Source organism: Gigantopelta aegis, chromosome 4 (genome assembly GCF_016097555.1).
Source record: "Gigantopelta aegis isolate Gae_Host chromosome 4, Gae_host_genome, whole genome shotgun sequence".
Lineage (NCBI taxonomy): Eukaryota > Metazoa > Mollusca > Gastropoda > Neomphalida > Peltospiridae > Gigantopelta > Gigantopelta aegis.
The window spans coordinates 107,661,402-107,684,316 of NC_054702.1; the positions used below are offsets into that span (position 1 = coordinate 107,661,402).

At 39.0% G+C, this 22,915-nt stretch overlaps 1 protein-coding gene across 3 annotated transcripts; it reads left to right on the forward strand.

Annotated features, from left to right (window-relative positions):
• Window positions 1–562: 562 nt before the first annotated feature.
• Window positions 563–22,565, forward strand: LOC121371698. 3 transcript variants are annotated; one of them, XM_041497786.1, is made up of 8 exons: window positions 563–628; window positions 4,845–5,017; window positions 12,839–12,966; window positions 16,419–16,600; window positions 17,173–17,265; window positions 18,686–18,831; window positions 19,665–20,710; window positions 21,637–22,565. In XM_041497786.1, the coding sequence occupies exons 1-8, from the start codon at window positions 576–578 to the stop codon at window positions 21,826–21,828; spliced, it is 2,013 nt and encodes a 670-aa protein (XP_041353720.1). In that variant the 5' UTR covers window positions 563–575; the 3' UTR covers window positions 21,829–22,565. The 3 variants fall into 3 exon arrangements, with proteins under 3 accessions (XP_041353720.1, XP_041353722.1, XP_041353721.1); XM_041497788.1 differs by lacking the exon at window positions 563–628 and adding an exon at window positions 1,332–3,290; XM_041497787.1 differs by lacking the exon at window positions 563–628 and adding an exon at window positions 3,938–4,256.
• Window positions 22,566–22,915: the final 350 nt, after the last annotated feature.

The window sequence follows — 22,915 nt, forward strand, 5'->3', positions numbered from 1 at the left end:
TAGGCCCCACGTATACATATCGTCGGTTAACTAAGCATTCTTTTTTAAGAATGTTTCGGTTGCCGAATGGTTATCGTATAATATGGTGGTCTGGGAACTGTGGGCGAATTGGAGCCATACCTGCATAAGTTCGAGTCATAGCGGCTGCATGAGAAGCCATCCATACAGACAGACAGGCAGACAGGCAGACACACACACAATGTATTATATGTATGGTTCAAGCAGTCATTCAAGCGACAATAGAAATTCTGATTGTCGCTTAATTGAAATGAAGTGTTGAATTTCATTATTCTGTTATGATGTATTATTTTCGATTACCAACTTTCCCTATAAATCTCTTTTTTACTTTACGTATTATATTTCATTTAAAATGTGTCATGGTGTACAATCTTTTTCTGTGGAAATATAATATCTACGTCAAAATCTCACTTTATTACTTCCGAGAATACTATTGATTTTTCGAATCAATGTCTACGACTTTGATCGGGAACAGGAATAATTACGTCAGTTTATGTTATGCTGCTGGTGAATTATTTCCAGATGTTCTACATGACGTGGTGAGGCATTGTGGGTACATGAAGGCTGCAGTCGACGATGTCATTATCGCGCAGGGGGAATTGGGAAAATGGTAAGACACAGTTGTTTAACTTTAAATAATAACCCTTTTTTTAAAGATCTATTAACCCCAGAAACAAATATGGTAGTGTCGGGGTTGGGGCCCCAGATATCATTACCTTAGAGTTATGTTATAAGCGAATGATTGTAAATGTAGATATAAATAATGTGAATGCATAATGGTATAACATGAGTACACGAAGCAGAAGTCTGTAATATAGGGTTAACAGAGAAGCTAGAAATAAAGAGAGAGAAAAAGGTTAAGTGAATAAGGGAAGAATGAATTTAAAATCGGATTTCGAAATGGAAAATAATAAATTTTGTATTGTAATAAATACCTGTAGAATAATATATTGTCGTGACTTGTTTCTAAGAATCGGGACCACGGTGCCCAATAGTTATAATATTCTTTAAATTGACAATGTTTATAAAGTACATGACAGTATATTGTATTCAGACTGCATGTTATCTTTAATATATTTTAAAAGGCGTATACGTTAGCTCCTTGATTCTGCATTTTACTTCTATATAATATTTAACAAATAACTTCTTCTTTTTCTGTCTGTTTATCATATCAAATTGTATATGTCCATCCATGTCATGGCTCTACCGTTAAATTTCTTTCCATATAACTAAGACTTTAAAACAGTCATAGGACAAATGTTCTAGTTAAATATTTCTGGCTGTATATAACAAAACTCAAAGATATTTTATTATATTTTCTAGTATTTTATTTTATTTGTTGTCATTATTCAATGTAATAGAAATGGTAAATTATAGACCTTTTCCCACAATCTGAACAGATCAGGTCCTTTTAAGGACCCCTATGGGCAACCTAGGGAGATAAATCAACGCCATCTAGGTCCACTTAACGAGCCACTCTCGGCACACTAATCTTCCAAAACTATATGTAGCTCCTTATTTTCAATTTTGGCGGACAGTTCAAAATTGCGCCTAATTTCCTTGACAAAAATGCACACCCATTATCTTTGGCTTAATCCTACGGGACTTTCCAAATTCCATAACACCATACCACCCTCCGCCTGTTACCGGCTCCGGTCGGATTGCTGGTGGTCCCTTGCACCAGCCAGTGCAGGCGGTTCCCTCTCTAAGCCACCCCACCCCGTTCCTGTCCTGGACAGAGGGGCTGGCCGAGGCCAACACCTGTGCCCAGGACAGACGTGCGCTACAACAGCTTGTTCTGAATGTGCACGTTAAATACACTGACCTGACCTAACCTTTTTCCACTCCTGTAACGATAATATGTATTCTAACTTAGAATATTTTCGTTGAGAAATTGGCATTGTTGTTGTTTTGTTTAAAATGTACATTTATCTGAATGTTTTTGTAGTCTTAAATTATGAAACCAGTTTAAACTAATATATAGAACTTATTGTCATTTCATAATTGACAATGTGATATGCATAACATTTTATCTGCTTTTTATTGTAAATTCCAAAACGTCTGATCGTATGTAAATTTAATGCTAAATGCTTCATATGTTAAAATAGGTTAAACATCGACTCTAATCAATCATTAGATATTGTTTAACTATGACACCATTTTTAATAGTTTTCACAATACAGTATATGGATTTCTGGTCAATACGTTGTGTATTGATTAAGTGATTATACCAAATATCCGCCCTAAATCCGCCTTGGATGTGAAGGGTTACAGGATCGAAATCCTCAATGGACTCTTTGGATATCTGTGGATCCAACTGGTGCCCCATGACTTCTGTATCATACTGCTAGTATCATACTGCTAGTATCATACTGCTGTTATTTCTGTGAGAAAGTGTATAAACATACCCCTTGTTGTTGAAGTTCCATTGTTGCCTTATGTTCTGGCGCTTAATACCGCTGGTTAAATGCTATGCTGAGATACACATAAACGAACAGTTTTGACAACGTGCAGTTTTTAGATTAAGAAATCTATTGAATAGTGAATGAAATTACAGGGAGCCTCATAAATATCAAAATAACATAATTAAGAATTGTTGCTATTTAACAGCAGGTCATAACCTTTAGAAATATGTGTTGTTGTGGTTACTGAATTGCAGGTGGGCTTGTGGTTCTTTCGATAACTGGGACTCTAATTATAGATATTCACATGGTTCAGTATGCATCGTTGCTTCAAAAAAATATATACCTGCACGGATGTTATTCCATTTATTTTTGTTCAATTCTGAGTATACATTACAACTAAACGTCGAGTAGTTTTCATCTTAAACACGTTGATTAACTGGAAATTCGTGTTAGAATCGCGTCCAGTTCAATGTTAAGCGAAACGGTACAGCAGTTTCGAATCCCGCTAATGGATACTTAGTATTTCACGACCCGGGGATGACTGCGGGCCGTCGTCGTTACAGCAGTCTGTCTTTGTCGGCGGTTACCTGGTCGTAACGGCAGCTGTTGTCCAGTAGCCGACAGACGACACATTCTTCATAGTCGAAAAGCTCTGAGTAGCTGTGTTGATTCAAATGCACGTAGTCTGGCTTGAATATTGTTCTTTTCCATAGTATTTCCTTCGGTGGTGAACTAACTGGTAAATGTGTGTGTCCTTCCGTTCGAGGTAGTTTGGATTGTAAACAATATCTTGACGTCATCATATTGTTGTACTTCTCGTCCAATGAATGTCTTGGATACCAGTTGATTGTATTATTTGTACTAAAAGTACGTATTTAGTCTTTTATTTGTGGATGAAATTTCTTGTTAATATTTAATATCAAAAATGAAATGTTAAAACATATTAATCATGTTCTGAAAGAATCAGTAATATTTGCACCATTTATATACAAATAGAGCTGCTTTTTGTGCAACCATACAGTCTTGTTTCTTCGTGTAAATGGTAGACACGGTATTACATTATGAGTTTTTACTGATGTTTAATGCATAAATAAAATATAATCAGTCTACATTATGCATACTATTTTCTATTCATGAAAGCTATACAATGTTTTCTATCCTTTTTTGTTTTCTTTTGCTAAAAATATAATAATAAACGATATATAATTAGGTCATTCGTCTCTTAACTCAATATTAAATAGTCAGTATTGCAGTTCTACTTTACATGTAGGCCTATAAATTAATTGTTTTATATTTGTTATAATTATTTAGAATCTGTTGCATCAAAAACACTTGTTATTATTAAGAGTTTAAAGTAGTGAGACGGAGAAACGAAAAAAATACCACATACACGTGATAGCAGTCCCGTTTCTGTTCAGCCTACTTAATAAAAAACCTGTAATGAATATTTTACAAAATGAATGTATATCGTAACACAGAGGCGTGGGGGGCACGGAGGCCATGCCCTTACATCATCAAAACTGTTTTATTTTCTTTGTAACTGTATTAAAGTTTATAAATCATACATACAAAAAATACATAGTGTGGGTTTCACCCCCACCCCACCCCAATATGGGTTGCCTCCCTCCCCAATTAAAATCCTGGTTACGCCGATGTAGTAACAAATACATAAATAACATTTAAAAAATTAATAATATCTAGTATCAAACGAATCGATTGAGTGGGTTCGAATCCTGTGGATGTATACATTGTAATTTCGTTATCTGTCGCTGGTATGTTTGCACGAACTGATTAACTGCTTGTCTGGATAACCAGTATATTTCCCATGCCCTGGTAAGATTTCGTCTTTCTGTCGAGTCTGTACCGACACTTGACTGCCATATATATCATACATTTGTCTTAGTCTACAAGTGATGTGTAAACTGTAAGACACTATCACATATACGAGTATATGCAGAGGACACTCGTAAAGGAAATTAATTTGTGATATTTGTTTTGAACTCGACATTTCAAACATACGATTGCAATAAACCTCTCGTAACAAATCAAATTTATTAACCAAAAGTTAATCTTTAAACAGTTTATTTTGAGGTATGGCGTCTTTATATCTATTCGTGTTACTTAGGGCTGTTCCAGTAATAATAAAAGTAGGTTGCGGGGAGGTGGATGGGACGAGGAGATACCGAAATGATTACCATGTTTTATTCCAGCTTGGTTTACTGGGTGCGTCTTTAAAAGTAAATAAATTATATTATTTATATTTGTATTCTACAGATATGAGTACTGAGGTTAAAGTGTCAGTTAACCTCCCGTCCCCGTATGATTAATTTTGGAACTACCCTTACTATTTACTGGCGGTGTTTGGCTATCGCTAGTATTAGACAGCATTGTATATTGTTATTGTGTTTGTCATTTCACCAGTTTCTACGTGCTGATCACTGGTCGGACTTCAGTGTACATCGACACAGCGAAATCAGACGACGATCCATTGCCGCCAGAGTTGGAATCTATAATTGAAGATGTAAAATGGAAAAAAGCTAAGAAGAAGAAATCGTTGGACAGATCCCGGTACGGAAAATTCATCATGAACTTTGGTGAGTACTGTTGTCTCCTTTAAATTAGTATACATTTATATCTCTGTATTCTACTGCGATTTCATTGCACTATGAAATAATTTGACTACAAAAATTTAACATTCTTTTATAAAACTTATATACTGGGTGTCAATATTGTTAGCAATCACACATCCGCCGAGTCCCTTCAAAAAATAGTCACCTAGCGTCTTGTGCTGAATGTTTCAAAGTTTTTATTTCATTTTGTAATCATGTTTCTATTCATCTGGACTTAGTTTTAAATATTTTCATTACCAAGACCTTTAAAATGTAAATAATTTACAACGCTTATTCAATTCACAAGCATGGTGCCTTGTAATGTCGTTCATGGGGATACGTGTCTATGTATATGTTTAAAAAGCAAAGAGCGCATACACTGTGTGTTCAGGTCTATGAAATGGATATATATGTATGTAAACAAAAACCTTTAAACGATTTCGGCGATGACAGTTTTTGTTCTTGCTTCAAGTCCTTTACTGGGGAAAAAATCATTATTTGTTTGTTTAGAAACACCAGTTCCCATACGTGTTGAACACAATTAAGTGTTTCATCAATAGCAATTTAAGCACACCGGGGTATCGGGTTACACACTACCGTTAATGTTTTAACTGCTATCGACCCACCCAACTTGTGTTCTGTATGTTTTTACGGTGACCAGAAAAGATGGGTTTTTTCTCTTATGAAGGTGTAAGTAAACAAAGGGTGTCCTATAGTCTGTTACTTTCATGTCAAAGGATATTTTAGAAAGATATTTCATGGCGGAAAGGGGTATACACCGAAGGACATGTATTTATCGTATGTAATAATTAATGGATTAACACAATTGGAAATAACAGATTTAATTAGTCACCGGCCCTGGGATGACGGGGTTATAGAGGGGAAAGCATATAGCATAACCAATGGGTATTAGACGTCTAATACACTCGTCACAAAAAGTTAAGCAACAATCAATGACGTATGAAAATGAAGTATTAATTCACAATATTTATAAAATTATTTCGTGTGGTATTAAGTCTTCATTGACCAGTAAACAAGCCTAAGCATTGCTACAACATCCATAGAAATGCACGTGCAAAACGCAAAGTTCGTGGATGCAAGGGAAGGGAACTCTATTTACGTGCCCATATTTCGAAGGTTCGGGAACGCCCACCCCGGATTTAGCCTCTGACTTCTCCAGTGACCAATTCCGGGGCAGGAGGGGAAGGGTAAGTTTGAGGTGGGCGGAATTTGGAAAAATGTTTTAGCAAACTTGAGAACAACCATGTCTGGTCAAAATTAAAGCCAAATAAAAAATTTGACTGCTCATCCAAAATTGAAGGTGATTGGAGCAATTTAGACGGACTGACAAAAATAAAGGGTGTCAGACTATTTTTAAAAAATAAGCAAAGTTTTTAAAATGGCGGCCGAAAAAAATTAAAGTCTGACTAAGTCCATACTGACGGAGGCAAAGGTTCACCGAAGGGCACTGAGGCGAGTGGAGCAGCTCTGTCGTCCTGAGGTTGGGGAAGGCTGTCTGGAAGGTTGAAGTTGCTAGTGCTTTGATGATTACTGAGTACACGTTCCCTTACAGCTTCTTGACGACCTAGTGGATTGTGAGGTTGTCCATTTCTGGGATGACGAGATCTTGGCTGATTACGTCGTTGTTTCGATAGCTGAGGAAGGCGGCCTGTCTGTTGTCCTGTGACGTAGTTCAAACCAGACTCTCCCTTGTAAGCGCACAGAGATTCGAACTTAACTCGCTCCGGTTTGATGAAGAAATTCTTGGTGTCCTTGCAGTTGATGTTGATTCGGACCATCTTGGTGTAGCGGGGGTTGATCTTTCCGCCCTGGAGAGTCCAATGATGTTTTTCCTCAGAGTTGTCCTGTCTGTGTCAGCCTTCCTCTTGCCAACGGCCACTTGACGGTTACGAGACCTGGCGGGAGCCACTCAGCAATCGCCGGAATCCTAAATGGCGGGGAGGGGGGGGGGGGGGGGGGTCGGCCATCATTGGACCCTCGCACATGGCGGTGTCTATCTCCGAGATGGCACGTTGGGCACGTCCGTCGTGGTTTGTAGGGTGTTGTCCTCTTCCATGGTCTTCTGAGTCTCAGAATCGGCACGGGGCGGTGACGCAGAAGGAACCGCCGCTGGCGGTTTAGCTACCGGTTTTAGCCCCCCTGTGCCGCCCCTGTCGCACGTCTCCTCTTCCTCGACCTCCGTTTCTTCTGTTCCCGGTCGCCGTACACGGTTGCCCGTGACACAGTGTACGTGACACTGTACTCCAGCAAACTCCTGTAAGTGTTAATTAATCACGGAGCACGAAGACACGTCTTGCTTTATCGCGAATTAAACTGAGAGTGAGTGCAGAATACGTTCGTGGATGCACACGACATTGTCAACTTTTTAAAGTGGAAGCCGACGTGGTTTATATGTCTTCAGCAATGGTTAGACGCCCAATGAGGTGGCACACGCCATCGGAAAATGTCAAGGAGAGATGGCATAGACTGCATCTGCTAGCTAGTACAACGTCCACCGTAGTCTGATTTCCAGGGTTTTTGCAAGGTTTTGTCATACTAGTCTGTTCATAGAACGACCTCGTTCGAGTCGTCCAAGAGAAACAACCCACCGTGAAGACCAAACCTGCCTGGGACATCTTTGTGAGTCGTATTTACGGTCACCATGTCCATCCATAACCGGTAGATAAGCTGAAAATGGTTCTCATTGAAGAATGGTAGTTCCGCAACGACAGCTGGGTCGTCTCATTTTGTTGATGTCAAGACGTGTACAAGCCTGCATTGATGCTTACAGGGGATACACCCGATATTAAAGCCAATTACTGTAACACAATACTGGTTTTGTTTTGTTTTTATTTTTCTGCTGATTAATTTGCACGTGCATTTCTATGAGTTTTGTATTCAAGAGTAGATACATCTAACACAAATCAGTGAATGTTGAAGATTCAATAAAACATCTATTCCTTTTGAAAATATTGTCAAATAAGACTTCATTTCCATACCTCATTCGTTGTTGCTTAACTTTGTATGAGGGATGTAGAATAAACACCCATTCCAGCCAGGTCTACACGACTGTAATATCTAAGGCAATGGTATGTGATGTTCTCTACATTTTAAAGCACGTATTTTTAAAACGTGCTTCTACTCAGTGCTAATGATAATTCTGGCGGCACTTAGTGAAGCTAGAATTAAATGTTTACACTTCACGGTAACGGTATCGGTGGGTGATGAGAGATAACTGCAGACAAAGGGAGAGCTGGCAGTTATAGTGCTGGGACATCTAGGATGTGATCATTCTAAGAACAGCGTTCAGCACAGCAACTCGGCTAACCAAATTTTGAATTTATTCCTTAACATGGAACACAGCGAACTCCAAACTATTATTGCAGAACAAGTAAAATGTAATAATCGTGAGATTCTCACCCAGATTTCTAAAATTATGAAGTCATTCAAAGAAGACCTGGCAGAGACGGCGGCGCAGCAATCAGCACAACAGTTGATTGAAATTAAGAAAATAAAAACTACAACAGACTACAAATTTAAGAAAAGAGGAAATGAACTACAGTTTAAACACAACAGACAAGTGATGGACTGTCTATTGGAATCCGAGGAGCACATGGGGGGCAAACAGATTGAGTAGTGCTCAAGAGACCCTAAAACTAGGTATGGAGATAGTAAAACATAGACAGAAGATAATTCTTCTTGCAGACAAATCAGAATATGAGTGGAAAACTGTTGAAGAATACGAGGAGAAAGATATAGCAGACGACAGCGATGACGATAAGAACACGAGAAAAGCTGAATTCACATGGGAAAAGTAGACTAATTCTTGATCTTAGACATGTAAACCTATTTCTTTATAAAGACAAATTCAAGTTTGAAGATTTATCTCTCATACAGCAAATTGTAAGTCAGGACGATTTCATGATAACTTTTGATTTAAAATCAGGATATCATCATGTTACAATATTTGAAGAACACCAAACATTTCTTGGTTTTAGTTGGAAATTAGAGGGCAGTATTAAACACTTCAAATTCACAGTGTTACCTTTCGGTCTTTCAACGGGGCCATATGTGTTTACAAAATTGCTTAAGCCTTTGGTTAAAAAATGGAGATCAGAAGGAAAGCGCATGGCTCTTTACTTGGACGACGGGTTAGGGCTGTCCACTTCAAGACGTGAGGGAGAAATTATGGCAAAGGAAATGCAAAAAGATTTACAAGATTTAGGCTTTGTTGTCAATGAAGACAAATGTCAGTAGGATCCTGCACAAAAGACAGAATGGCTTGGGGTGATTATTAATACAAATACTTTTACATTTTCTGCAACGAACCAAAGGATTTGTAAATTGAAAACAAGTCTAGAACATAGTTTGCACAATTTAGAAAAGAGTAATGTTATCCCAGTTAGAAAATTGGCAAGAATAACAGGACAGATTATATCTGTCAAGATGCATAGGCAATATTGCACGTCTTATGACAAGACAGACATATTATGTGATAGCTACCAGAGAAAACTGGTTCAGCTTAGTTGCTTGTTCCCAAGAGCCAAAAAGGGAGTTGACATTTGGCAAGAAAATACTGAAAACATAAATGGGCAAATGGTAAGACCACTCAATAAACCTGAAATACTGGTGTATTCAGATGCATCAGACACTGGGTATAGAGGTTTTCAAGTCAGTAAGGAGACTTGTGTAGCTGTGGGAAACTGGAGTGAGATCGAAAGCAAAGAAAGTTCCACCCGGAGAGAACTAAAGGCAGTTCATAATGTGTTACAAAGTTTAATCTTTGACATAAAAGGTAAAAACATTAGATGGCATACAGACAATAAAAATGTAGTGTCAATCTTGTTGAATGGAAATTCAAAGTACAAATTACAGCACTTGGCATTCGAAATTTTTAAAATTTGTAAACTAAATGACATCGTTTTAAATCCAACATGGATTCCAAGAGAGGAAAATAAAGAAGCAGATAAGCTAAGCCGAGAAATTGATTGGAATGATTGGCAAATACATCCTTTTATTTTTAGCCAGCTGAACACCAAATGGGGTCCATGTACAGTGGACAGATTTGCAAATTGTTACAATAAAAAAGTAACCAGATTTAACAGTAAAACATGGGAACCGGGTAGCGAAGGTGTAGATGCTTTCTCCCAGAACTGGGGACTAGAGCATAATGGGTTGTTGCCCCCAACACATCTTATAGCCAAATGTTTCAACTACCTGAACATACATAGAGCTAAAGGCATTTTGGTAATCCCAATGTGGACATCAGCTGCATACTGGCCACTACTATGTCCCGACGGTACTCATTTTGGAACATTTGTGCATGATTGGTTAGTTTTGCCAAAAACAAAAGGTACGTTCATCCAAGGTAAATCAAAGGAAAACATATTTACAGTGAATATGAAATTTACAATGATAGCATTATACATAAGACATGATTGTGAACCAAGGAGTGGTAACAGGGGTTTCTGCATGACCTTACTAGGGAGGTGTCCTGTTTGTTACACATAGGTCAATATGCATGGTAGCTGTGAAACATGTTACATAGTTAATGCTGCAAATACAATTATTATCTTATTGTCACGATGTTGAGAAAACAAGGCAAAAAGGTCAGAATATGAGATAGCACTGAGGCCAGAATATGAGATGGCACTGAGGCCAGAATATGAGATGGCACTGAGGCCAGAATATGAAAAGGCACTGAGACCAGAATATGAGATGGCACTGAGGCCAGAATATGAAATGGCACTGAGGCCAGAATATGAGATGGCACTGAGGCCAGAATGGGAGATGGCACTGAGGCCAGAATATGAGATGGCACTGAGGCCAGAATATGAGATGGCACTGAGGCCAGAATATGAAAAGGCACTGAAGCCAGAATATGAAATGGCACTGAGGCCATTACATATATGTATGGCACCGAGGCCAGAAATATATAAATGGCACTGAGGCCAGAATATCGAAATGGTACTAAAGCTAAATAATATGGTGCATGAGATACGCTTTATTTACTTTATGATAATTGATATGAGATCTTCCTTTTGCAGACATTACGTCATGCGGGACGTGGAAGAAACTTGAAGAATTACAAAACAAAGAGCTGAAAGAATTAGCATCTACTCTGCTAAATATACTGTTGAAATCTAGAGCAGAGAGTACTGTATCAATTTATCAAAGAGGGTGGAACAAGTGGAAGGACTTTGCAGAAAATAAATCAGAAATATGTGTTTTACCAGCGGACCCATTTCATATAGGACTTTTTCTGTCAAAACTAATTCAGAACAAAGTATCTTTACAAACATTTAATGGTGTTCTGTATGGAATCAGCTGGGTGCATAAAACAGCTGGTGTCCAATCCCCAATGGACAATGAATTGGTGCAAATGACCGTTGAGTCAGCTGAACGACTGCTGGGAAAGCCTGTAGTGAAGAAAGAGGTGGTGGAATCTGAACAGATTGTGCTTCTGCAAAACATTTAAGAACAGTACAAAACTAGTAGATGTTAGAGATGTTTGTTTTATTGTATTATCATTTGCTGGCTTCCTGAGAAGTCAGGAAATAAGAATGTTTAAATGTTGCAATATAGTAATATTTTCAGACCATGTAGAAATCACAATTGAAAAAAGCAAAACAGATCAGTACAGGCAGGGAAACAAAGTGCTAATTGCTAAGAGGGTACAGTAGCATGTCCGGTAACATGGTTAGAAAGATATATGAATATGGCTAAGGTAGAGGTAACTTCCAGTTTAAAATTGTTTAGAGCAATATCTGTCTCAAATAATAAAGAAAAGCTAGTGTTTGTAGACAAAGCAATAAGCTATTCCACAATGAGGAAAGCCATGTTGGAAAAATTTAGAAACATAGTGTCAGATGTAACCAAATATGGCTTGCATTATCTTAGAACATGGGGGCGTGTCTGCAGCTGCTAATGCAGGGGTAAATGACAGGTGTTTAAAACGCCATGGGCGTTGGAAAATAGACATCGCTAAGGATGGATATATCAAAGATAACAAATGTGCCAGATTAGAAGTATCACAACAACTGGGAATCTAACTGCCCATTACTTGATACAATTCTAATGTATGTGTTGTTAATTAGCTGCTGAATAAACGTTAGTCACACCAAGGATAGTGCTGTTGTAAATCGTTTAAAGTGGTGATTAAACATGATAATTCTGGCGGCACTTAGTGAAGATAGAATTAAATGTTTACACTTCACGGTAACGGTATCGGTGGGTGATGAGAGATAACTGCAGACAAAATAAGAGCTGGCAGTTACAGTGTTGGGACATCTTGGATGTGATCATTCTAAGAACAGCGTTCAGCACAGCAACTCGGCTAACCAAATTTTATTGCTTGTAACATAATACTTAAGGTGATGAGAAGCAATAGGGATTATTAACAGTTAGGTACACATGTTGTTTAATGGTCAGGTGCAAACAAACTTAATACAAACCTATCGCTTTTTCCAGAGTCTTTGGCCAAGATTTTGCTGAGGTTTATCTCTGGTTTTTTAGAGCGAGGTTAATAAAGGTGTTGTAGCAGTTTTTAACTGTATTATGGATATTATGTATATATGTAAAAAAGGTGAACGTTAATTAACGTGTTAATTAACGACTAATGTATGTATTGTTAATTAGCTGCTGAATAAACGCTAGTCACACCAAGGATAGTGTGATTAAACCAGTAAGCACACTGCGGAAACGGGTTTTATCTTTATAACTCTAGATCAATTATCACATGCTATGGCCAAGATGTCGGAAGCGATGTTGTGATTTTCTAATGCACTATTTTGTTTCTGTATTCAGAAGGAGGAGACGGCTTTGGCGAGGTTGCTCTACTGGAGGAGGACGCGGTACGGAATGCCACGGTAATAGCCGACGAGGACTCGGATCTACTCGTCATCTCTCGAGAGTTATTTGAAAGATCCATGAAGGTTCGTACCGCGTACAATCAATGAAGTGAACATACTGATAATTTAAAACGAAATAAATAAAACTGACTTTTGTCCACACTCTTTAAAATATGACAGAAATGCATATTTAAATAATCCACGATATTTTGTTATTAGCACATTGTCACTTATACTAGTCCAAAACTCTCTCTAGCCGGCCTATTTATACCACGTGGACTAATTTAACTATATCATTACCACAATACAATGATGGAGTGTAACCTAACTGTCCGTGAACATGCAGTTATGGGGTTTTCACTGTTTATTGTTGGCATGTTATATTGCTTTATGACGCTGTTAACCTGTTATTGATCACTTCACTAGGCTGTTATAGCTTTCTTTGTCGGATGTATCAGCTTTCTGAATACCTCGCACGATAATGTCTGTATTCCTGTTAAAGAATTTCAACCGAGGTGGGGGCGAGACGTAGCCCAGTGGTAAAGCGCTCGCTTGATGCGCGGTCGGTTTGGGATCGATACCCGTCAGTGGGCCCATTGGGCTATTTCTTGTTCCAGCCAGTGCACCACGACTGGTACATCAAAGGCCGTGGTATGTGCTATCCTGTCTATGGGATGGTACATATAAAAGATCTCTTGCTACTAATCGAAAAGAGTAGCCCATGAAGTGGCGACAGCGTGTTTCCTCCTTCAATATCTGTGTGGTCCTTAACCATATGTCCGACGCCATATAACCGTAAATAAAATGTGTTGAGTGCGTCGTTAAATAAACCATCTCCTTCCTTCAACCGAGGTGTGATGGCGGACACATTCAGTTATTTCCATTCAAACCAATGTCCCGCGGCTAGCGTACCGAAGACCGCGGTGTGCGCTGTGCTGTCTGTGAGAAAGTGCATATAAAAGATCTTTGCTACGATTGTTTTCTAAGACTCGACTAACCGAGTATCGCAACAACTATGTAAGATATCCGATAGACGTAGATTAAAAGGTGCTGATGCAGGGCGGAACTTATGGGAGGTTGTGGTGGAGGACTGGGGACGAATACAGCGCCAACACCGAGGGCCGAATTTACGAAGCCTGTTTTTCGTAAACGCAGGTATTTAAGTATAGTACATGTATGTAGTTAAACGCGTGTAAGTCTAAAACTGGCTTCGTATATTCGGCTCTATATGTCTCGATTCATTTTTTACAGCTCAGTCGTTATTTTATGCTAGCTACGTCTCTATGAGATATTGTTCAAGAAACATTACTTATAGCTTCCTTTCTTTTTTAGTCATACATTGTGTAAAAATTATTAATTTATATGAAGAAGTGTATATATATATATATATAATAGGTTAGCTGTTTGGTCAAAGTGAATTTTACAATTTCAGATTGAATTTATCTACATTCCAAATTATTCTGGGTTGTTAAACAATTCCAGCATACGAAACGTTATTCTTAATTACAGATAAAGGCAACAACAGACGATATATACTATTTAAAAACACAAAGTAAACATATGTCAACTGGAAAGATTCGAACCCACTGCGCCGATTCACATGGCATTTGACAGCTCACGACCTTAACCACTCGGCCAACCGGGTCTTCCAGTTTATACATAGTATAATAGAATTTAAATAATGTGTGTATATTCTGTATATATAGTTGTGCTCTCGCTTGTCTGCTATATATTATAAAACATCTTGAGATCAGCACGACCCGGAACCCGAAGGAAAGCGTGTGTTTACCTTGTTAATGAACGTTGTATAAACACGTACGTCAGGGCTTGTCTTGGTTGCGTGGGCAGTCGAGAGTTTTAAAAATATCTTCTATAACGATGTTTACGGGTCGGCTTGATATTTCAGTTTGACTTCACCCACTGCCACATTGACGTCTTAGAGTCGTCTCTAAAGCTTTGTCCGTATCGCTAAAATCAACACCATTTTGGATTATCTCTAAAGTCAATATTAAACTCAATTTGCATTGCCGAAAAGGTAAAACATTAATAAAACTTATATATAGTGTATCAACGCACTTGTTTGGGTTTTGTGGAATTTGTTTGTGGGTTTTATTGTGTGGACCACTCTATGTTCGGTAATCTTTGACCCTTCTGTACCTATGATATAGGATTAAAGGTTTTTTCGTGTTTGAATGCGGTCTGAGGAGGATGTGCGCCCTTTAGAACTTAAAAATTGAATAGATTAAATAATTCTGGAAATTCCCCATCCTACGGGCATGTAAAGTGTGGCATTTAGTTGCAAGAAATCTGGGTGTCATATAGCATTAAAGAACTTTAAAGAATGTTTATTAACAACCCTTGTTATTACTTTTTTTCAAATAAGTTTTATACTTAAGGCACGCTACACTACTTTCATACTCTAGTATACACCTCGTAACAACTGTACACTAAATTAATTAGGGAATATAATATCGTATATGCACAAAGACGATGTCGCATATTACGATCAATCAGAGCGACAGTAGCTGTTCACTACGTAAGATATTAAACGTTCCGTGCACCTGAAACAAGGAAGTTCCCTGTTGGTACAGTGAACATTCCGCTATGAATGAACTAAGTACATAACGAATAGAAGAGACTTAGCAGTATTTGAGTTACCAGGTTTTTAACTTAATAGTTTGCACAAGACTGGCTCAGGCGATAATCAGTCGCCGTGCTAAGAACAGACATGTCTGAATTTTAACTGGATAGAGGCAACATTTTAAAAAGTGTCTTCCATCTACCAGATATCTTGCCCAGTGCAGCCATGCCTGTACTTTTATTGAATAAAGCATGTTAAAGATAATTCATCTAACGTCGTGTCCATGATGAGCAGGTCAGCGTCCCGTTCCACGAAACGATCTTAGCGCTAAGATCACCTTAAGTGCATTAGGTTGTCATGCATTTAAGTAGATCTTAGCGCTAAGATGGCTTTGTGGAACGGGGCCCTGATCCTTAAGGCGAAGCCACACGTTATGAGTAAGTTGAACGGTTATTCTTGTGGCTATTATCGTACAAGACCCTCGTATCGTGTGACGTCGCCTTTAGCTGGATATGCAGCATCTTATAAAATGCCTATCGGTGCCCAGGCCATACTTGTCTGAACTTTAATTTATTCATTGGTACCATCATTATTATTTATTAGTATTAGTTATTTATACTTTTGGTATTACGTACGGCAGGGATGTAGCCCAGTGGTAAAGCGACGCCTGATGCGCGGTCGGTCTAGGATCGATCCCCGTCGGTGAGCCTATTGGGCTATTTCTACTTCCCGCCAGAGCACCGCGACTGGTATATCAAAGGCCGTGGTATGTGCTATCATGTCTGTGGTATGGTGCCTATAAAAGATCCCTTGCTACTAATGGGAAAAAATGTAGCGGGTTTCCTCTCTAAGACTACAAGTGAAAATTACCAAATGTTTGACATCCAATAGCCGGTGATTAATAAATCAATGTGCTCTAGTGGTGTCGTTAAACAAAACAAATTGTTCCTTGCAGGTGAAGCAGGAGGAGTATTACGAGGAGAGACGGAAGTTCATCCAGGACAGTCCTCTGTTCGCCTTCTGGACGACCAAGTTCCAACGACTGCTCGAGCTGAGTTTCGTCAAAGAGGTCCACAAGTATGGATCTGTTATCATGAAACAAGGCGAACCCACCAAAGGACTTGTCTTCATTTTCAGGTAAGTTCCTCCCACTCCAACCCAAGTAGTCCTAGTAACAATGTTTTTTTTGTCGATGATGGTGTGGCATCTCGTATTTTTGTGTTTTTCTTAACATTCTTCCCACTATACTGACGTTGCCACCGAACTGCATGTGCCACTGAGCGTATACATGTGTAGCCTTTCCGAAAATTATACGTCGTGAAAAATTGCAGGAAATTGCATTTCAGGATATTTAATTTAAAACAATTTCGGAGGACCATGCCCACGAACTCCCAAGAAACTCGAGTGCATCGCGCTCTCGATCTCAGCTATCTGCAATAATGTTCTCTTTCTTCCGCTGTGCTTGAATAAGGTGAATATTTAAAAAGGCACGCCTTGCGTTACTTCACCCACCAGTCTATACTCCCATCCCAGCTGCATAATCGCCTGTATACGCACCTGCTACCACGTGTGAATAAACCAGGAATGGCAAATATCTGCGTCAATAAGAAGATTTGTTTCACTTTATTTTTATTACTATTATTCTGTGACATAAGTCAATTTAGGATTCTAAAATGTACAAATCGAGATATTTATACTTCTTTATTCAGTGGTCAGGCGAAAATAGTTGTTGAACCGGCAAAGCACGAGGCTCAGTTCCCCTATCTGATGAAGCCACATTGTCCTGGGCAGAACAACATGAAGTAAGTATTCTAATCTCACACGCACGACTTTGTGAATTACAGAATCACTAACCATACTACGATTCACAGGTCCATTGGGCTATTTCTCGCTCCAGCCAGTGTACCACGACTGGTACATCAAAGGCCGTGGTATGTGCTATCCTGTCTATGGGATGGTGCATATAAAAGATCCCTTGCTGCCAATCCAAAAGAGTAGCCCATAAAGTGGCGACAGCTGGTTTCCTCCTTTAATATCTGTGTGGTCCTTAACCATATGTCTGACGCCATATAACCGTAAATAAAATGTGTTGAGTGCGTCGTTAAATAAAACATTTCCTTTCTTCGATTCACAGCTTCTATTTGTCGACACATGATAAAAGAATAGTATTTGCACCTGGCAGTTATGCACAATGAATTGTTATCATAAATGATTGGTCACTACTGCTTTGGACTCTCATAATAAAAACGGCCACAGTCTCATCTCATCATAGTTTTGGATACTCAAAAGAGCCCTTCTTAAAAAATGGTACCTTTTTGACCGCTAGATACTTTTGACAGTTGAATACAGAATTAATTAGACAGACAAAACACAATTCTCAAATTTTCTGAAATGATTACCAAAACGTTAGGACAAAAATTAGGATATTAGAAAAAAACAATTGTTTTGATGTAAATAAAGATCTTAAAATTGATGTTTATGTTGATATTTGTGATGCATCTGGATGGGTTTTGACTGAATCTGTAATCCAGGTCAGTGATGTCCATTTATTTGAAGCACCATGGCGTGTATATTAATGTATGTATTCTTGTTCGTCATAGAAATAAAAATATTTTAAAAAATACCCTTTAATTTGTTGCGTCGGGATTTTATTTCGAAAATCATGCCCACGAATGTTTATTTTACGTCAATCTGAACAATAAGATTTCCGACCTTGTACTAAACACTTGACTGGGTGACCTGACTTAGGCTTAAAAATAGTCAAGGTGGTGCGTTCTGGTCTAGTGCCTAACTTTAAAATATAATTTTCAAAGAAGGGCCCAATTATTCGCAGTTTGACGCTATATTTAGTTTTTCTGAGACCATATTTATGGGAGTTGGCATTTAGGGATCGAAGTTTGTTTTGTTTAACTGAACCATTGAAGCACATTAACAGCAATGGACGTTTTATATGCACTTTTCCACAGGTCAATACATACCATGGCCTTTGATATACCATTAGTGGGGTACTGGCTGGGACGGGAAAGACAGAATAATGGATTCAGGTTATAATCTAGTGGTAGAGCTTGTGACTTGCATTTCTGTGTGAAGACAGTCTTTTCAAACAAACACTTTGTCATTCACGCCACGTAATTAACCAGTTATACCTGTGTAAATTACTTGCCGTGTGTTTTCCGTTACAATTGTAGTGGTTAACTTTGATGTTGTATTTCTCCTTCACAGATCTCGTCTCCACAAGCAGAGGTCGTGCGCCGGACTGGCATCTGACCACATTAGGGTGAAGAGGAAGGAAGGATACGCGGCGGCCGAGAAACGCCTCAAGAACAAAACCGTTGACCTCTGCTGTGTGGAAAAGAATGAAGTTGTTGGTTAGTATGGGAATGGCTGGATCGTATGTCATAGCTATAATAAATATTGTGCTTACAACCAAATAAAATCCAATTCTGCTGGAATTCGCTTAGGTCATGGATATAATAAATATCGTGCTAACTAATGTTCACTCCTGGTGGTGCACAACGTGGTAGCCTAGGCTATTGGAGGTAACGAGAAAATCATTTGCCGCCACATAGGCTACTCTTACCAATTAGCAGCAAGGTTTCTTTAGCTATATCCTCTGTTATTACACAAGAGAACACCTGAAAACCAGCAAAGGATCGCACTAATACACAATTTGTGTTTTTATTTCATATACTGTATAGCAGAACCGTATATACCACGGCATTTGATGTCCTGTGATAGGTTTGGTTTAATAAATTAATCTGAGTGGCAGTCCTCTTTGTGGCGGTTCAGGAAGAATGTAATCTCCAGTAAAGAATTTCCTCGGGAGTGGCCGTTCTCCTATAGACGAGTCACTAGATAGAGATTCATGGAATCAACCACTATTTTGCCAAATGTCCATTCGACTGCATTGTAGAGAGGTGTGGCCTTGATCACGTATTACGGTTTTGTCGTTCAGATTTGATATGTCAGTCGTAGGTCACTGGTTAGGACAAATAACATGAGTCCAATGATGGCGATCGACCATGCAATCCATCGTACTTCTGGCAAGTGTATTAATGCACTTCAATAAGTAATCCACGTCAACCAACCTACTCCAGTATGTGATACACTGTGCACATTTCAGAGACAATATATTATGGCAGATATGTTACAGTATTATATGGGTGCATGTTTTAAAAACTTGGCTATTTGTTTTCCACAGGTGATATTGAAGTGGTGCTGAATCTAGATACTAATATTGGAACCGTGGTATCCACTACCGATACGGAGGTATTTGTTCTGAATACCAAGAACTTTGAAAGACTGGTTCTAAAGAAAAATATAAAGACATTGGAAAAGCTGAGAAATGGTGTCTTGCAAAAACTAATTGGAAGACTGCGTATACCAAATGCTCGCTCAGTTCCTCTATTGGCTCACCTTTTCTCAGCCGCTAACTGTCTGATGTTAAAGAGCGAATCTCCCAGCCATAAGACGACAACGGAAGAAGCAACAGACCCAAAACTCAAACATCTTATAGAATTGTTTCTTAAAGACAAAGTTCCACTCATAGATCCATTTGTACCGAACTCGTTGTATTACAGAAAGAAGAGTGCCTTCAAATCAAAACAACTGGGTGTTGAGTCGAAACTGTTTGACTATTTCAAAATGTATGAGGTCCATGGAATTGTAAGGCAAAAGTTACCTAGAAGTATGGACAAACTTCGTAACAATATCGAAGCTGAAAGGGAACTTCTTGGCGAGGAGAGAGTGGTACTTGAAGAGGAGGTGTCCCCCATGGAAGCCTTTGTGAGATCTGTTAGTTCTGTTTGTCCCCGCACGATGGCCAGGTCTGCACGCTCCTTACCCGAACGACCACACACGTCTGATGCCAGTATTCAGATAACAGAATGTGACACAGTTCCCTCTGCCTTTGTCTCGGAGAGCCAAGCTGAAGATATTCTTGACGATGAAACGATAACCACTCTGTTCCACCAGCTGCAGGACATCCAGAAGAGCAGGTCAGACCAGAGACTAAGGGCAGTCTACTCCGGGTCTGTGAGAAGTCGTCTGCGAGGAGGCGCCAGGAACTCGTCGTTTGACAACTCCATCGAGAGTGACCACAACGAAGATGACGTCATAGACTGGGAGACCAGCGACAGAAACTTGCGACACCTCGAGGAGAGAATAAAAACGTTCTGTGAGAAAATCAGGACGCCTAACGTCAGAAACAAACACCGCATTTCAGAGATGAGGCGATTTGATATCGAGGTAACTCTCATTTAATATCTATCTGGGCCCAGTTCCACAAAGCGATCTTAAGCCCCAGTCACACTGTCCCGGTGTATGCTACGGTGACCCACGGTTTTTGAAATTGGGGGGAACCGTGGGTAACCGAAGTGAGTCCGGCGGCAACCGTAGTAAACCGTACCCATCCAGGATGATCCGTGACGAACCGTAGATTGCCACTGTTGCTTAAAACTTCCGTGGCTCACCGTAACTCGCCGTCGGTAAATGCATATCGTAGTGCCACCGTAGTGTAACCTTAGTACCACCGTGCCTCGCCGTAGGACCCCTTCTTGGCCATCCATGACAAACCGTGGTTCACCGTGCATGTCTACTACGGTGACGTACAGTGACTTACGGCAGCAGTAAGGTATTCCTACGGCACCATCGTAGTCGAACCGTGGGTAATCGTGACAAACCGTAGCACCACCTCCATGGTCCTTGACGAAACCGTAGTGGTCGCAGGCAGCCCTACGGTGCACCGTAGCCTACCGTGGGGGAACCATTGCTATCACCGGGACAGTGTGACTGGGGCTTTAGCGCTAAAAGCACCTTGCATAATTACCTTATGCACTTAAGGTGATCTTAGTGCTAAGATCGCTTCGTGTATCGGGGTCAAGGAAGGTTTTTATGTATAGTAATAACTGATACAAAATTATAATTATACGTATCTGAAAGGGGCGAAGCTGGTGTCCAGTTTTAATTTCGCAATAGTCCAAGATTCCACTCTTTTGAGGGTATCAGAATTCAGGAAATGTTTATTGTGTAAAAACATTAATGTGGGTCCTAAGTACTGGCTAACGAAAATCTCAAACTTGTCCATAAACCTCTTAAAATAATGATCTTCTTGCCCAAGTACCCTAAAACTGTTTGTTTCAGCCGAACTATTGATGGTAAACTTGTCTTTTCAGGACCCTCAGTATTTACCGATTCCTGGTGGTGCCGTGTACGTTCACAAGAAGGCTTGCACCTCGGTCGGCATGGGTGGTCCAGTTCCTCACAGACATGTCAGGCGGTTTATGCTTGCCAGACCATCCACGTCCTACCATATGTCACACACCGCCTCCAGACTTAGCAATTTGTCTCCTCTCCCAAACACTTAAAGAAGAAAAGACTTCGATGTCACAGAACTCGCCATGAAAAGAATTGAGGGGAGTGATTAAGTGCTCCCTAACTTAGATTATGGCGAGCCATTTAAGATGGTATCATATTGATTGTATATAAATTCACATGCTAAGGCGAGCTAAAACTTACTCTCCTAGAACTAGTGGGAGTGAGAGTGATAGTTACCCTTGAATGGCGAGGTCTGTCTTCGATGTCAAAAGACCAAAGTTCAAAATGATTTCATAGGTAAAGCAGAGTGGAGATTGTAGCAACACCAATTTATTCGTCGGAAGTATTTCAGTTGGAGATTTGCATAGATTTAAAAATAAAAATTGATGTTTATCTCTGAAGATAACAGTTAACTTGTGGGAGGACTATTTAAACCGTTTCTAACTCCATGTGTTGCCCTGTTGCTACCGTTTGTTACCGGAAATTCGACTTCAATATGCAACAGCCTTGACCCTCATATTGTTTTACAGTTCGCAATAAGAAGATGAAATATTAATGTATATGACATTCAATATTTACTTTTGTTAACAATAGTCCTCATGTAAACGAAGCACCTGCCAAAATGCCCTTTGGAAGCTGTATTGTGCGAATATAAATTTTTGATCACGATAACGGTTTTTTCCTTCAGAATAGGAAAATCTGTTTAACATAGATTACAGAACATACAAACATTTTAACAAATCTGTGTATGTAATTAGCCAATGGCTGAAATAAAAATATGCAGTTCCTTCTAAATGTAATATAACTATAATGATGATATTGACAAGAAAGGTTGATTATGAAATTTTATTACAGCAAGAAAATCTTTACTCCGATCAACATCACTGTTTGGTGTCCTTTAGAATTCTTCATTTATTTTATTCGTTTCTTTTGCCTCATTAAACATCTATAGCTAATAATAATAATAATAAAATTAATTTAAATGTAACTACATAAACAAAATATATTCGACAATTACCTGAAGAAAAATAGAAATGTGGCAAAATATTTTTTGTTTTTGTAAATATTAATAATTTCATATTATTAAAACAAAATGGCAGGAAAGATAACAATGAACACCTTCCATCGATGTATTAT

What these genes read in the sequence shown, in the direction of transcription:
- LOC121371698 (XM_041497786.1), top strand. Translation starts at nt 576, where the DNA reads ATGAAGGCTGCAGTCGACGATGTCATTATCGCGCAGGGGGAATTGGGA. An exon ending in CAGGGGGAATTGGGAAAATG is followed by an intron (nt 629 to 4,844) that starts GTAAGACACAGT and finishes TCATTTCACCAG; the next exon opens with TTTCTACGTGCTGATCACTG. An exon ending in TGAGGCGATTTGATATCGAG is followed by an intron (nt 20,711 to 21,636) that starts GTAACTCTCATT and finishes TTGTCTTTTCAG; the next exon opens with GACCCTCAGTATTTACCGAT.